Source organism: Rhagoletis zephyria, unplaced genomic scaffold, assembly GCF_001687245.7.
Source record: "Rhagoletis zephyria isolate East Lansing unplaced genomic scaffold, Rhagoletis_zephyria_1.1 Rzeph_scaffold_04059, whole genome shotgun sequence".
In the NCBI taxonomy this organism is placed as follows: Eukaryota; Metazoa; Arthropoda; class Insecta; order Diptera; family Tephritidae; genus Rhagoletis; species Rhagoletis zephyria.
The window spans coordinates 35,699-53,047 of record NW_016161142.1 but is presented as its reverse complement, the minus strand read 5'-3'; the positions used below and the strand labels follow the sequence as shown (position 1 = coordinate 53,047).

The window sequence follows — 17,349 nt, the reverse complement described above, 5'->3', positions numbered from 1 at the left end:
GTTATTTACATTATTGAAAATGAATTTAAATTGCAAAATTTTATCATTTGGCGTAAATTTGGTAAGCCAAGCGTTGGTAGAAGTGCTTTTAGCGAAGCTGAAAGATAAAGTAAAATTACAAAGAAAAAAGTATGTATACAGAATGTAAGGAAACACAGTGTTGCAAGAAAAACAAGTTGAACGAGCTCAAAATTGGCTGGGGACCAACTTTGTTGAAAGCGATTAGTTGAAAGGCCGTTCGGACGAGGCGATTTTTTCTTTCAACTAAAAGTTGCCTGAAAAATCGCCTCGTGCGAATGCCTTATAAGTGTATAAGTAGAAGTTTTATAACGCGTGTTGCTCGTGAGTTGCGCAAGCTCAGAGCACACTAACGAGCGAGCGAGGGGCTAAAATGAGGCTGCTATTTTTTGCTCCATTTTCACTATTTATCACCATTAAAATGGGTTATTACACCCAACAATGCAAGCAAATTTTTACAGCTGTTTTTGTTGCATAGCGCCACTTGCGGATACTAATAAAATTAAAGCTAATCCAATCTAATCAGAACACCTTCAACCACCCTACCCAAATAATTATATATTTTAATCCCAGACTATCCCAAACAAAAAATATCTTGATATACATACGAGTATAAGAATCACTCTTTATACATTTATTAAGAACAAAAACTATTAGCTTTGGAAATCCCAGAACTTATATTCGAAATTCTTAAGGTATATATGGTGTGTATGTATACGATTAATGTAAATATGTACATATTAGCGCAGCGGAATTTCATTCAAAAGTCACTTTTTAATGTATGCTTGTAGGTTTCTTAAAATTTTATACAAGTAGTTACTCAAAGTAATAGTAAAAGAAATTCTCAAAACAAAAAAATAACAGTTATTTGGTATATTCAAAAATATGAATGTGTTTAAATTCGTTGTCTAAGAATAGGTAACATTTTAGAAATGCAAGCCGAACGCCATCTGAATGCCAAATACGTAGCCTAACTTAATGTTCAAGGAATTCATTGCCTTTTGGTGTCAAAATATCTCAACAGTGGGATCATGTATATCCTCGCTGTTAATTATGGGTGTAAATGTTTGAAATAGATTGCGTTCTTCGTCATCAGATTCATCACTACTATAACTGTCGCTGCGGTTAAGTGCTGCTGTTTTCTGCAGAATCATTTCCAGTTGCTGTTGTGGCAGCAGTTTCTCCACCTCCGTCAAATCAATGGCGTTCAAGTTGAAAGTGATCCATGGGTACCGCATCGACTGTTGCAATAGACGTGGCCACTTCATGAATACGCCCTTGACCAAACGCACCATCACATTTAAACCGCGTATTTCGTGTGAAATCAACGAAGGCTCCACAATACCCAGAAAGTTGAGCACTAGTGCATGTGGTTGATCGTTAATTATGGCGTAAAATATCAAGTTGTCAGCAGTTACTTCTAGGTAATAGTCGTTAATATCGGGCGCGTTTATGACCAAATAGATGAAACAATCTGTATCGTACCAGGTAACATGTGGGCGTTTGTGTTTCGTTAGTAATGCTGGTGGAGGCGCGCAGCCAGATATCGATGAGGATGTGGTATCATGTGCTGTGGATGGTGAGCTAAATGACTGATCGTTATCGCTGCTGCTTGAAGTTTTGGTCGTCGATGATAGCAAGGGCTCTTCATCACTACCGCTAGAAACGCCATGACGTTTGGAATTTAATGGTTTGTAGGGTCTGTGCGGATTAAGGACACTACCGGCGACCGGCTCCTTTTCTTGTGGTGCTTGAAGTTTAGGTGGTTCAATTGCTTGCAATGGAGACGGAGATACCGAGTACTTAGCCTCCTCCATTTCTAGTTGAAACGAGCGTTGTATGCAGCACAAAAGTTCTTGAAAATTACACAAATCCTTAGGTACTTCCGGTAGTTTTATTTTAATATTCAGAAAATGTTTTGTTTTTTCATCTACAGTGGCAACACCGTTACTAATTAAAGCTTTATTGAGCATTTCAATCGTTTTTAAATCGTTTTCCGTTTCATTTTCATACAACAGAATTGCATAAGATTTTATGTGGAAGTCAGGTATGTCCACCGGTGTTGTTTCTTGTGCTTTTACCGCATATGCAAACAGATAATCTTTGGTTACTTTGAAAGTCTTCGCAAAACGATTTAGCTGAATTCCAGCAAGAGAACAATGCACCGCCTGATAAGGTGTAAACTCCACTATTTCTTTGGTGGTTGGATACAAAAAGTCATTATACAAATCTTCAGGTTTTGCCATTATGAAACATGCGTAATCGCATAAAAAGAAACGATATATAGACGAAGAAGAGGCGCCAATTGAAGAATCGGTACTAAAGATGCCATACAGCTTGGCGCGCAAGTACCTATCTTCATAGTGTACGATACAATTTTGCATAGGCTTGAACCAAGAAGCAGGAAATGGAATTAACGTCTTTCGCTGCAACTGTCTTACGTGAGATTTAGTTAACTCGAGTAATTCATCGAATATTTGCATTTGTTCATCGCCGACATGTTGCAAATAAATGTCACCCCAATTACCATTTTCTTCTTCACTTCCAATTTCCACCTTAACAATCTCCTCTGTGGGCAATGCAAGCCACTCTTCCTTCCATGTTTTGGTGGTTAAAACGTCGGGTTGATCAATTTGAGACAATACTGTCGTTGGCGCCGGATCGCTTTTTTCAGGGGCGTCGTCTATTCGTAGGGGCAAATAAATCTGCAAAATGAGTTCATTAGTGTCGTGATATGAGCGTTTTAAATTAAAAATAGCAACTCCACAGTCGAAAATGATGCGGGGAATGTTTCGTTGATTTCAAAGAAATATCAAACGCTTTCGAACATTTGGAAAGTGTTATGATAATGGAGTATGTAGATTTTCCACAATTGTCATTACAAACTTGTCTGCAATATCAAACTGCTCTTAAAATATCCACCCACGAACTTTTTTGTTTTCCGCGTACATATTGACTCATTTGCAAGACTTTTAGTATGTTAAAGTGCTTTCTGTCTTAGAATTTGGTCATTCAATAATTCATTCTATTAAGTCCCCATTTTTCGACTGCGCTGCCTTACCTAACCCCTATGAGCTTGTTTTTATGTGTATTTATCCTATAATAAGTCGAAATATTCTTTAATCACATCACAAAACCGTTTCGCTGTCGATGTCGCAAAACTCGTCTGCTTACTTTCAATTGTGGAACACTAACCTCATTAGCACCTAATTGTGCATCCCAATCTTCTTGTTCGTCTTCTTCTTTGACACCATTGGTTTTGGTTGGCTCTTCAGATTTCTGCACCTCTTTTGCGTTGTTTTCTGGATTGTCCGCCTGTAGTAGCATTTCACTTTCCATAGTCACATCATTAGAGGAAAATTTTATTAGGTTACTTGCATTGTGCTCACTACAACTCTTGAAATCCATTTCAGAGTCACTAACTGTGGCATCTGCATCGTCACTTGCAAGTAATTGTAATTCCTCTGCTATTTCGCGTATGCCCTGTCGTTTGCAATCAGCTGCTGACGCAATATTTTTCTCCAATAGTGAGCGCTTCAAATTCAAATGGTACACATATTGTCCCACCTTTTCGAGCTGCTCCATCACAATTACGTTGTTTATCCAAACTGTGTCGGTAAGTGTGAAATTGATGCTTACATGTACACACTCATTCATTTTAATATCGGTCATTATCCACTTTTGTACAGTTTTAGTAGCCTTCGTATCCCAGGTGCGCTCGTTGTCGAATGGAACGACACCTGAGAGCCGTATGTTAATTGCTTGCGCAGGAAACTCTTTAAATTTGTCATGGCACACGAATAGTTCATCGGATTTAACACTAGAAATGATGCTACCCTCGTCGATCAATTTCACAGTTAGTTTTATAGTTTTAATAATGTCCGTATTTCGCACATCTGGCAATTCAAGAATACGAGCCCGTTGATACGAATCCGCGTATTTGTAAACACACAAATCACCTATATGTAATGGCCAATGCATATTCCAATTCTCTCGTTTCAAATAATGCAAATTCATTTGCATGCTGAAATTGCAGACCTCCTTGGAGCGTCGAATATCTTTCCATTTGGCGGAGTTTGGTGAGCGATGTTGTAGCAAACGGGCGGCATAATGAGTGGGTGAAAATACCTATTGAAAATGCCAACAAAAAAAATAAAAATTGTTACACAAATTCCGAAATATGACCACTACAAACCTTTAATATTAGTATGCGGATGTCGCCGGCTGTTGGAATGTGATCCTTTTTAGAAACTGCATCGAAACGCGTAAGGTTATGACGGAAGTCACATCGCGCCTCATCACACTCCCCAAATTCAAGTACATAAGGGCACATACGCGTGCCTTGTAGTATTCTCCCTTCTTCGCGCTCAATCAACACTCGCTTGGACACAGCTAAAATATCTGCGTGTATCAATCTCAATTGATCATGCCTTTTCATGAAATCCATCAAACGCGGCAGCTGAATGCTATTCTCTTCGTCAAGCAATATCAAGGAGCGCGCGGTTGGTCGGTCCGAGCCAGTGGGCAAATCGAAATTCTTACTTACATAGTTGTCATAGGTTTGCGCTAATGCTGAAAAGCGTGCTGTAAATTTGGTCCAAGATGTGGGCATGGAATAATGTATGACATATGACACATTTTGGATTCGCAGATCTGTAAACGAGGAATCGGCGCAAACTACGATGCGCGAGGATATTACCTGAAATTAAACTATTCATATAAATATCAAATAAAAAACGTAGTATTCAAGTGTGTTACCTTCTTTTTCTTCCATTCCTCGATTAAGATGCGCACATCCGATGAAGCGTGGCTGTCGTAGGCAATACACACATACGCGGAGGTAGTAAGCGCATCCACGACTTCATAGACATCATCGTCGCTGTTACACAGCACAAGAATATGTTCGTTTTCCAGTGCGTTTTGTTCTATAAATTCCAAAATTGTCCCGATCTTACGCTCGCTGGGACACAGTTTAATAGATATCATGACTCTGCCATACACAGCCGCCTCCAGAAAATCTCCTATTAAGAGCAACGGTTGGTTTGATTTACGCATCAATGCCACAAGCAACGAATCCCAATCACGTGATGTCACCACTAACTGCCAAGCCAAGTTTGCTTGTGCTGTGTCTTTGTTACCGCTACGCTTAGACATAATGAAGAACGTCTTCAAAACCGTTTCTATATCATCCTGAGAACGCGAAAGCATCAAATCTAAATCATCAATAACGAAGTGCTTGAGCCGCTCTATGTCAATTAACGATTCATTTTCGTTATCCTGCAAAAGACGCAATAAACTAGCTGGCGTCGCTATCAATATGCCGCAACTATTAAGCAATTGGATTTTTGCATCATTTGCATTGCGGATTCCATATGAAGGAACTGTCGTCACTGCCGGCCGCACGCCTAAAAGCAAGCGCTTACAATGGCTATGCACAACCTCCACATGTGCCGAAGTGGCGACTAAGATAATAGCGACAGGACCATAAGTCTCGGCTAGGCGACAACTTTGTATGCGATAAGCCACCAAACTGCAAATCGCGGGCAAATAGCTCCATGTTTTGCCCGACTTATTTGGGTTCACGACAAAGAGCGAATTTCCACGCAACAAGTGTGGCCAAGAGTAAGCTTGTATGCGATACAGCTTGGTAACACGCATATTCTCCATTTCGTCGTGTATCTCTTTGAGAAAGAACGCTTCTGATATGGTTGATAGCGAGGTTAGCGGCACTTTAGAATGGGCCAGCACCAAATGGTCAATGAATTTAGTTTTTAGTTTATGCTCACCCACAACTTCTAGTAAGTCACATACTTGCGGCAATTGAACACGAAAGGATTCGGGCTTGGATCCATTCAGTTCGGACGTTAGTTGTTCTTCTATATGCTTTAAGTGTGCATGTTGTGCAGTCAATTTTTTTTGCAAGCGACTTCTAATCAATGAGCGGTTATTGGATGAATGCTGATCAGAAGAAAATTGTTCATTTCCCGACGAAGACCCGCCGTTATTTCCGTCTTCAGCAGAATACAGCTCCGTGTTATCAGATTCATCTTTGCAGCCGCTAGAGTTGAGATTTTTCAAGTCCAGTATCTCATCATTGCCACCTTCCTTTTCGTCATAAGCACTGCGAAGTATTTCATCAATTTTATTTATTTGAGCAGCTGGAGATTTAAGCGAACGGCGGCTACCATATTTTCGCGGAGCAGGGGAGCTTAAACTGAAATATTTCCAATTATATACAATTGTATTAGTATCGGATTTAAAATTTGTTTTGCTGGGTATTACTTGCTTCCACTGGGTGATGATTGCTGCTCTTCCGCTTTGGGTATGCTGCTCTTAACCTCATGCTTAGGGAAATTGCCAAAGTCTATAGGATCCTCATTTAGTTTTGGCACAGTTGTGTCTAAAATGCTCTTATTTTGATTTGATGAGCTTTCGGCATGTCGACCTCGCGAACGATGATTTGTAAGTTCCTCTTCATTCATTTCTTGTATATCAGAGTCATGTGGTACATAATCAAAACGGGTGGTCGCTTTACGATGCCAATGATTCTTTTCGTCTTTGTAATGATTTAGGTTGGTGATATCAAAGCCAGCTGGTATCATACGTAAGCCATGGAATGTAGATTTTTCGTTAAGCGACTTAAAAAGAAAAAAATTACAGTGTTGTACTTGCTAGACCCTTACAACCGTTTGATCAATTAAAACAAACCTCTGCAGGTGGCCAAAAACGTGATCTCGAATCAGTTAGCTCGAATTGAGAGTCTTTCTTAATATCCTTCACCTGAAAAAGAGCATTGCATAGTTTTACCCTCATACTAATGGACCATTATAGAGATTTCGAAGATAACAAATCATGAGTTATGGGAAAAAGTAGAACTAGTTGTCAATCATAAGCAAGGCTGACAAATCTAAGCAAATGCTTGAAAAAGCTTATTTTGTATATATTTTGCAATTTTGTTTATTTTTGAATATATTTACCTTGTGTGCTCATTTTTGCATATCCGAGAAAATTTGTTTACCCTTTCGGGATAAAAAACGATAGAAGTGCGTGAAACAAGGTGGCGTTCATAAAGGCGAATTTTGGTTGTTTGATAGTAGGTATTAAAAAGTTTCAAACAAAAGGTTTGACACTTACAGAAAGCTTAAAAACTGCGACGACTGTGAAAGAGCATTACTAAAGGTTGAACACAAATATACATATGGATATCTTAATTCGCAAAGGCCTTATGTAACCAACAATTTTTTTTTATTTTACAGGGGAAACAAAAAATAAAGAATAATATCAAAACCAGGTATGGCCTTTTAAAAATTGGCATGTAACTCCGTGGTTTCTGGTACAAACACTTTAAAATTTTTATTGAAGGTGTGGCTGACTTCCCAAACGTATCAATACAATGTTTGGATACTGTTCTACTGTGGTATTTAAACTGTTTGCATATGCAGAGTTGCGAAACATTGCATATTTTGAATATTTAATAAAGCAATAATCACCATTTCGGCATTTTCCATTTTTAAAACACCAATGGTAACCAAAAAGCAAACCAAGTATCACCTTTGTGTCTGATGCGCTGATTACTCCAGCGATGCGTTTCGATAACTTTTCGGATGCGTTTTGGAAAAGTATACATTGTCAACCAATTGTAGGTCGACGTCTTGGAACATTAAACTTTGTACGTATGCAATGCAATTGACGTTTTGGAAGTCAGCCTGTATTTCAATATACCCTCCCAAAATCTGTGAAAAAAATTATTGGTTAGGCCACTTGCGAGTTAAGGTAACTATATGTATATTAAAAAAAAAGTTGAAAGTACAGTGAACTCGGGGTGGCATGAACATAGGGTAACATGAACACTCTCTTGGGTGAACAGTCTATTTTTTTATATTGGCTACTCTGTAGTATGAACGATTGAAACGCTGTATAGCGTGAACATCCTAATTCTCAAAAAATGAGATGGAATGCTTTAAGAGCATAAAATCATGAAAGAAACAAAAAAAAATGTATGTTTAGATCATATATTAGTTACACAGCTGCTGCAGAATTTGTTTTAAAATAACCCGTTGTTGTTGGTGTTGTAATAGCATACAAGTTCCCCAAAGAGTTTTTGGGGAGAGATGCTGGAGTGACAGTCCTTGGCCAAATATAAATCTGGGTCGTTCCGGTTACGTAGACCCGACTGTCGTGGGAACGTACCTTGCTTTGATTCATTTGTGAAGCTACATATTTTATAAAAATGTGTTCTAAAAACTCATATTCAAGATTTGTTTACTTTGTAAGACTGCAATGAATGAAATGCATAAAAAATTTAATAAAAAGCAGTTTACCTATGTATGTGGAATAATAGATCTTGATAATATGAACAATTTGGATTTCGCTAAAATAAAATACGTATTATTCACTGGCTCCACAACTATCGAAATACTCCCCAGCAAAAATAGGTTTATTTAAATTTTGCCCAACTATATCTACGGATGTGGAAAGGAGTATTTCTAATTATTAAACAATTCTGTGTTCGTATGGAAAAGTAGCTTATGTCGAAAGGCTGACTTTAATATAAATCGGCATTTGCAGTATACGATTCCGAATGACTCGCTGGCGCTGAGCCGTTGAACTACTTTTAGCAAATAAACGCGCAAGAAATAGTTCCGATACTAGCAAGTCAATATTCTTATTAAGTCTCATCAAAAAATTCCTTGTCGTTTAAAGAATAAAAGGAATGCCGCATTATACTAAAGCCAACCTTTCGACATAAGCTACTTTTCCATATGAACACAGAATTTTAAATAACAAGAGAATGCCATTTTCGACTGATAATTTAAAAAAGTAAGTTTTCTAAACCGCAATTCCGCGATTATTGAATAAAAATATTGGAAAAATTAAACTAAACTTCATTGATTTAACATATTTAAGGGCATATTTTGGTAATTTATATAGGTTTTTATAGCGCTTAGTTTCCGTTTTTTTTCTGGCATATGTACGTCATAAGTATATTCTGCAAAATTTTCAGCGTTATTCAAATTATTTTACTATAAGTTTAAGGGATTATTTAACTAACAATCACAAGACTAAGGATTTTATCAATGTGTTGATGAACAGTTTTTAACCGACTTCACAAAAAGCAGGAAGGTTATCAATTCGTAGGATTTTTTTATTAGATATGTATGTTACCGCATAACTTTTGACCACGGTAACCGATTACTATAATTCTTTTTTTAAAGAAAAGGTGTTACCTCACAGGTGTTAGCATACCAATTTGGTTTAAATCTTCAATCATTGGATCATGGAGAAATTAACGATAATCTTAAATTGTTATATGAGAATTGAAGTCGGTTATGTTTTTTGCTTAAAAATTACTTGTTACAGTATAGCGGATTCGGTTTGTTAATTAGATGTATGCATATGTATAAGTCAAACCAGTAATTTAGTAAAAACATCATCTTTTAGTTCTACATACTTATATTGCCAAATAACAATAAACAGCATATTCTTTACTCCTCTCCGTTATGCTGTTAGTAACAATGGATAGTAACATATAAAAATTGTACATTCAACATTAAGCATTCACTTCGTTTTCATATACAAACAAACATACATACATACATATGTAAAGAATTTTTAGGATGAGTTCTGAATATTTTCTAGGATTACCTTCTTGCGCAAGTTCATCAAACGGCTAATATGAGCGCTGGTCTTAGGCGCGGCGATGTGTTCACTTTGGCCGCTTAATTGTGTGTGATTTTGATTCTTGCTGTTGTTAGTTGGTTCCTCTTTCATACCATCATATTTATTAGTTTCAATCATATCTGCTTTAATATGTTCCAAGCGTTTCTATTGAGTAAGGAAAATGTTAATCGATTTTATTGGAGCTTAATTTCATGATTTAGTATGATTTAAGAATAGGTACCTTTCTAAGCATTTCCATTCGTTTTGAAGAGTTTGAGCTCTGTGGTGTGCTAAATTCATTTGTGTTAGGAGATGTGCTCTCAGTGTTACTTTCTTCTTGTTTGTTTAACTGAAAATCACAAGAAAAAAATATTTTAATCAATTTTTGATTAACGGCGTTTACAGTATAGCGAATTCGGTTTATTAATTAGATGTATGTACATGAATAAGTCAAACCAGTAATATAGTAAAAACATCATTTTTTACTTCCACAAACTTAGTGCCAGCAGAGCTCGAAAATAAAGGCGCGGTTAAATTTGCAAATACAAGCACTTTTTCTGCGCATTTTGCTGTCAAAATGTGAAATCGTAAGTCTACTTTCCCATGTAAATAGCCAGAAAGTACTTTTAGCAGATACGCAGAAATCACTTTCGGAAATGAGAATTGCAAGGTGCAAAGTGGCTGTTAGACGTGGCAAGTGCAAGTCCTTTTCAAAAGTCTGTCAAACTCAAGAATTTCCAAAAGATATTGCAGGAGCAGTAACACCTTGCACGTAAAGTGGCTTTCGAATGCAGTTTTTATTTCTGAAAATCAAACTTTCCGATACTCCTTTTTTTCTTGTTAACACAAAATTAATGACCTGAAAAATTTGCTAAACCTGCTAAAATGTGCACAAAACAGCAAATATACACAAAATATATAATACATTAATACTTAAATGCTCAGTAGAATAAATTAATTACACATCATTTTCATATTTCTTTCAACATTTTTATAATTTTATACAAATTCGCCAAAAAAAACGCGTCAAACGGCAACAACTGATTGGTTTGACAGCACTTGCAGCAGAAAATTGCTAGTGCAGCACGCGCAAGTTGATATTATTTCTCGAAAGGGCAGTTACACCTTCCAATTCTTATTTCCGAAGGTGATTTCTGCAAATCTGCAAAAAGGACTCTCTGGCTGTTTACACGGCAAAGTACCCTGCAAGAACAGTGACTATCATTTGACAAATCATTTGAGTGGAAAGACTGATAGAGATTTCTGTCACTGGCTAGCTACAAGTTTTTATCAAATTCAAATACAAAATTTTGTATGCGCCAACACCTAACTGCAGTCATGACGTACGTCGCTTGCGTCTGTTTGAATGTAGTGAAAGCAAAATACATATCCCAGCAAAAACTTTTAACTTTTATGGGAAGTACTTATTTTTGTATCAATGGAGTAAAGCAATACAAGCCGCCCCAATCGAGGGTAACCGCCTACCTTTTCGTTTACAGAATGCATTATTTTGACATGTGCATGTCATTGGAGGTAATCGAATAAATGTAAAATTTCTTGCCATTGCATTACAGTAATGCAATGGATAAGCGATAATTGTCGTGAGGCGACTTGTATTGCGTTACTCCATTGATACAAAAATAAGTCCTTTCCAAAAAATTAAAAGTTTTTGGAGGGATGGGACGTAGAGTTGTCAAACTATCGATGGCACTACCGATAGTATCGATAGTTTCAATTTTTTTAGACTATCAATACTCATTGATAGTTTTTTCTTATACTATCGAAAATATCGATAGTTTAGTAGGACTATCGATCATCTCTACCAATTATTTTAAAATTATTGGAATTTTTTAATTTGAATTAAAAATTTTGTTTTTAAGTGTGATGCTGACGTCATATTCAAATATGCACACATTTAGGCCAAAATACATACATATGTTAATGGTAAATCCTGTTTTGTTTGTATAACTTGTGTTTGTTTTTGAACTTTCTAAAAAGAGAAGTATTTTGGCTAAGCATTTACTTAATTTTGAATGATTATAACTTTTATAAGATAATATTTATTTCACTATGATCCTGTAAAAACAAAGCAATCTAACTGATTTAGCGCTATCGATAGTGTTATCGATAGTTTTGTTTTTTCGAGACTATCGTGAATATTGATAGTTTTTCTGAAAACTATCAAAACTATCGATGGTGTGACTATCGATAGTTTGACACCTCTAATGGGACGTTCCGCGTCAACAAAAACAGACATCTAAACAAAAATTGTGTCGATGGATATAAGTGTTCTATGGCTTGAAACGTCTCACATATATGTACATACATATTTGTCTCATGATAAACGGAAGCAAATTAGTTGAAAAAATGCGATATATTTATGTATACTATGTTTTATTAAATAATTTATTAAAAAATTTTATGCAGATGTAGTCCACACTATAGCAAAAAACCATATAAATCAAAGTTTCAAACTTGTTGCAAAATTTGGAAAAACCTCGCAAATCTTCAACCAAATTTAAAATTTTAGGTATGCACTTTTATAACCCATTACATTTTTTTACAATAAAGTCCAAGTTTTAAGTGGCTAGGACTTATGTTGAATTTTTCCAATTCTTTTTGATGAAATTGTTGCTCATTTTCTCCATATATAAATTGTCGAACGTACTTTATATGGAAGAACAAGCATTAAAAATATTGCCAAAAATTAAAGGTAAGTCCTAGCTACTTTTAATAGGCTATAAAACAGCATACCTCAAAATCTTTTTAATTCTAAATAAAAAATTTAAAATTTTGATTTACATAGTTTTTGTTAGATAGTGAGCTATACTTTCATAAAAACAAAATAAACATTTTTTTCAATAAAGAAAAACAGCCAAAACTTGATAAAACGTGACTTCCCTATTTAGATTTTCTCCACCGTGCACGCGTTTATACATACACACGCCTACTGCTTACCACAAGAACAAAAAGAACACTTTTCCCAGCCACTTCTCGTATTTTGCACAGTTGCAGACAGTTGATTTGTGTGCGCTAGATCAAATATGCCATTTTAAGTTGTTAAAGTGCAGTAAAACGTGCAATGCAAGCCGTCACACGAAAGCGAAAGTCTATTTTCCCGTGTAAACAGCGTACTGAAAACTGCTTTCGAAAGCCACATTACATGCAAGGTGTAACTGCTCCTGCAATCTCTTTTGGAAATTTTTGAGTTTGACAGACTTTTGAAAAGGACCACGTCATTCAACTTTTGAATACAATTAAGTTTTTAACAACTCTTTGTAGCTCCTTTTCCTCATTATGTATAGTAACATATACAAAAAGTAGACATTCAACATTAAGCATTCACTTCGTTTTCATATACAAACAAATATACATACATACAAATGTAAAGAATTTTTAGGATGAGTTTTGAACATTTTCTAGGATTACCTTCTTACGCAAGTTCATCAAACGGCTAATATGAGCGCTGGTCTTAGTAGTCGCGGCGTTGTGTTCACTTTGGCAGCTTAATTGTGTGTGATTTTGATTCTTGCTGTTGTTAGATGAATCCTCTTTCATACCATCATGTTTATTAGTTTCAATCATATCTGCTTTAATATGTTCCAAGCGTTTCTATTGAGAGAGGATAATATTAATTTCATAGTAGTTTAATTTCATGATTTCAGGATAGGTACCTTTCTAAGCCTTTCCATTCGTTTTGATGCACTTGAGCTTTGTGGTGTGCTAATTTCGTTTGTATTAGATGTACTGTCAGTGTTACTTTCTTCTTGTTTGTGACGAGAATTTGCAGTCGACGAAGATACAGCGCTCTTGTTAGAGGTGCTGTTCTCATAATCCTCCAAAACAGTTTTTTGCTTTTATGAAAACAAAATAATTTACACAGAAATCTTAAAGGCAGATTCATTTGCGTAAATTGTAAATAATAAAATAAATATATAGACCTTAAAACTGACAAAATTGAACTAATCGATTTCAGACTTTACTTTACCAAGATAGATTTGAGCAGAGCTGGGCACTTTATGATTACGATTACATTTAACTTACGATTGCTTAATTGCAATCCTTAAATCATACACGATTACAATTACTTTAATTGTAATCATAAATGTTACCATTACGATTATAATAATTGTAGTCTTAAAGATTCAAGGAATAAGATTACTGTAATCGTAGTTACCAAATATTTGATTACGAAAACTGTAATTGTAATCCTAAAAATTTTAAGACTACAATTACAGTAATTGTAATCATGAAAATTACAATTACGAACACTTTAATTGTAATCTTAAATAGTAATTAAGAAAATGTTGATTTTCATTTAATCACATTCTGTAGAGGTTTAGTAGTTAAGTAACTAGGCGGAACTTTCACCGAAAATTGTGTAAAATTTAGTTAAAGTGCAAGTAGTAATATAAATCAAAATCAAACTTTATTGAATGTACTCCGACGACGATTCTGTTTAGAATATTACAACAAATCCAAACGAATACGCGAATTCACAACTTAGAACTATGTATTTTGTGTATAAATATCAATATTTGCTCTAAGCAAAACTAGTTTTTCGATTACTGTAATCGTAATCACGAAGTGCTTCTTTGCGAATAGCTTATTTGTAATCGTAGAAATTTAATGATTACGACTACTGTCATCGTAATCCTATTTACATGAATACTATTACAGTAATTGTAATCTTAATATTTTTATGATTACGGTTACTGTACCCTTAAAGTACGTTTACATATAAATACAATATCAAACAAAGCTCATTTGTTATTAACCTCGTTTACACAGGCAAATCTTAGATTATTAACCGTCAATTATTCTCACAACTCATGGAAAAGTTGCGTTTGTTCTCTGTGCCACTGTGATCACCTTTATTACTAAATTAACAGCCTATGTCACGAAAGCAATTTAACTGAAAAATTACGACAAAAATAAACGACAAAACTAGAATGGACACGGAAATATTATCGGTTTTATCCGAGTTTATTTTATAAATACAAATTAACGAGGGACGAAGTTTGTATGTCTAAACTCTTTTCTAATTACAGATTTGGGAGTTAAGCTCGAAAATGAGGATAATCCACTTTTATGTAAACATAGTATTACTTACCATTTGTTTTTCTATGTCCGAGTCTATAGCAGTGCTCGCATTAGAGCTTAAATCTATGAGATTATTTTTCGTATGACACACGTTCTCAATGCTCAACGCCTTCTGTGTTTTGGCTACATTTGGCTCATAAGACTGTTTCTTGTTCATCTATTAAGGAAATCAATTGAAATTTTTTATGATTGATTTTTTTTTATTCAGTCAAATTTTACCTGCTTCCGCTTTTCCAGTAACCTTAATTTCCTAGACGAAATACACGTATTCATTGAAGCCATCGATTGTACCCCACTTAGGAGCTCAGCATTCTCTTGTGCTTCTTTATTTGCTAATCTTATTTCTTTTTCGGACTCAGTACTCATATCAAAATCAACACTGCTTGGCTTTGGTGGTAATTCTCTTCGGTCGTATTTATTTTTTCTTGATTTGGTCAATGCCCCTGCCATGCCAAGTTTTTGTTCATTTATTTCATCGCAGACAGACTCTACATCATCAATAAGTTTTTCCCTCAAATCAAAGTTATTTTCCGCTTCAATTAAAGGTTTATGGGATTCACCGCTTGAGTCGAAATCAAATTGTCTTAGCTTTTCTGGGCTTTCTTTCTTCGTCAGGTTTGCTTTTTTCGCTAATTCCCCGGCTTCATCGAATTCTTGTTTTCGAATTTCAAAATTAATGTTCGATACTGAATCGTCAAATGTAATACTGCCCAGTAACATATCGGCTTCGATGTCAGGCGATTCCTGAAATGTCGCTAGTTCATTTCGTGCACACCAATCCTCCACTTTTTTCTTTGCATAGTCATTTCTTTCCACGCTAACCAATTGCTGTATTTTTTTATCGTCACGATCGCTACGGGCACACAAGAAGGCTTTGTTTACACTGAATTTACTATTGCCACTATTTGTCATCCATGGCAAAATTTTTGTGGCTTTCAAATTGAGACACTTGCTGCGGAAATCTTCCTTAGCGTCCATTGCCAAACACATACCAATAAGGAAATCACGGACGTTGTATTTATCTCCCAAATGCGTAGTCACAATTACATCGCCCCATATGTGGTCCTTGGTTTTGAATTTCTCAATAAACACTACAGATTCAGACTCGTTTAGCAGTTTGTCGAATAGATCGCATGCGCGTTGGCTCCAAAGTTCTTTGGCATTTGTTACAACAGAATTCATTCGAAAATCAAAATCCTGTTCAGCTGGAGAAAGATCACACAGTCCCCCACGTCGTATGCGATCAACTTTATTACACAACTTATCCGGTAAACGAAAGATATAGTCCGATTTGGTTTGAAAGGGAAAACCATAATCAATTGCCCACAATATAAATTCACCTTCCTGATTATTTTTACTGAAGTTTGCAATATGTTCAACACGTGCTCGTATCATTTTTTGCCAGGCTAAGAATTTTGCAGCTACCAGCATTTTAACTTGTGGCTTGCGCACGTTCTGGGTCCACGGTTGATGAGTTTTGTAGTATTGCTCGAGTTGATCTTCCATCTCCATAATTTGATGGAAGTCCGCATTGGGAACAGTATTTTCATGAAACCAGAACAATTGTGGGTTTATGAAATGTGTTACAGAAATGTGTTTTTCCCTATCCGAATCCATTGCGAGTCGTAAGCATCCAATCTCCGGGACGCCACAAAAAAGAAAAGTTGACGTAACGCCGGAGAAATGCTGGAAATTTGAGCACTTATTCACACACTGCTCTTTTTGTTAGAGAATATTTATTTTAAAATGCCGTTAATTAGAGTTGAAGGTAAATACTCCTGATCAACAGCTTCCAAACAGCGCCAGGAAAAGAATTAAGCGATTGCAAGGGATGGTTAATTCACATATGTTTCGATAAAGACGACATATCGATATATATATGTATCAGTGATGAAAAAGCAGGCACAGTAGTGCCATTTTTGGTACTTTCATTCACAGAAGTACTTTTCGCACAATTCAACCTGTTGGCACAATCATACAGAAATTTGATTAAGAAAACACAAAATGTGAAAATTAAAAGCACTGAAAATTAAATTAAGAGCCGTGGGAAATATTTACAAACCGCTGAACTCTATTGTGAATACGCAGTACGAAAAGTAAGTTTTCGTAACAACAAGCTTTTAATTAGGAATTTTTAGAAAGATTCTAAGTTTGCAGTTTTATAGTCCATTAAATAAAATTGCAAGATTCTCCAACATCCCGATGATTTTTGATATTTTTTTTCTGACATACATTTTCATCAATTGAAAACCTTTCGAACACACTTCATATGGAAAAAAATGCATGAAATGAAAACTTGGAAAGTCCTTAAAAATTTTGAAATAAAAGTTTGTGGTTGGGAAAACCTGCTGAATTTTTATAATATTTANCTTTCGAACACACTTCATATGGAAAAAAATGCATGAAATGAAAACTTGGAAAGTCCTTAAAATGAAAACTTGGAAAGTCCTTAAAAATTTTGAAATAAAAGTTTGTGGTTGGGAAAACCTGCTGAATTTTTATAATTTTTGTGCAAAGTTTAAAGTGACGATTTTTGTGCGTATATTGTGTTTATTAAATTATGAATAA

The 17,349-nt window shown here is 35.6% G+C and overlaps 1 protein-coding gene across 2 annotated transcripts; it reads right to left on the bottom strand.

Annotated features, from left to right (window-relative positions):
- Positions 1 to 619: 619 nt before the first annotated feature.
- LOC108370189 (putative ATP-dependent RNA helicase TDRD12) lies at positions 620 to 16,623 on the bottom strand. Of its 2 annotated transcripts, XM_017625476.1 has the most exons (12): positions 15,001 to 16,623; positions 14,792 to 14,938; positions 13,353 to 13,532; positions 13,108 to 13,290; positions 9,920 to 10,027; positions 9,664 to 9,843; positions 6,727 to 6,798; positions 6,301 to 6,656; positions 4,777 to 6,232; positions 4,214 to 4,717; positions 3,214 to 4,146; positions 620 to 2,723 (listed from the first exon to the last, which is right to left on the bottom strand). In XM_017625476.1, the coding sequence occupies exons 1-12, from the start codon at positions 16,396 to 16,398 to the stop codon at positions 1,026 to 1,028; spliced, it is 7,215 nt and encodes a 2,404-aa protein (XP_017480965.1). In that variant the 5' UTR covers positions 16,399 to 16,623; the 3' UTR covers positions 620 to 1,025. The 2 variants fall into 2 exon arrangements, with proteins under 2 accessions (XP_017480965.1, XP_017480966.1); XM_017625477.1 differs by lacking the exons at positions 9,664 to 9,843; positions 9,920 to 10,027.
- Positions 16,624 to 17,349: the final 726 nt, after the last annotated feature.

Coding starts and splice junctions, on each gene's coding strand:
- LOC108370189 (XM_017625476.1), bottom strand. CDS start 16,398: ATGGATTCGGATAGGGAAAAACACATTTCTGTAACACATTTCATAAAC. Junction 4,718..4,776: donor AGGAATGGAAGAAAAAGAAG/GTAACACACTTG, acceptor GTTTAATTTCAG/GTAATATCCTCGCGCATCGT. Junction 2,724..3,213: donor CACAATTAGGTGCTAATGAG/GTTAGTGTTCCA, acceptor CTCATTTTGCAG/ATTTATTTGCCCCTACGAAT.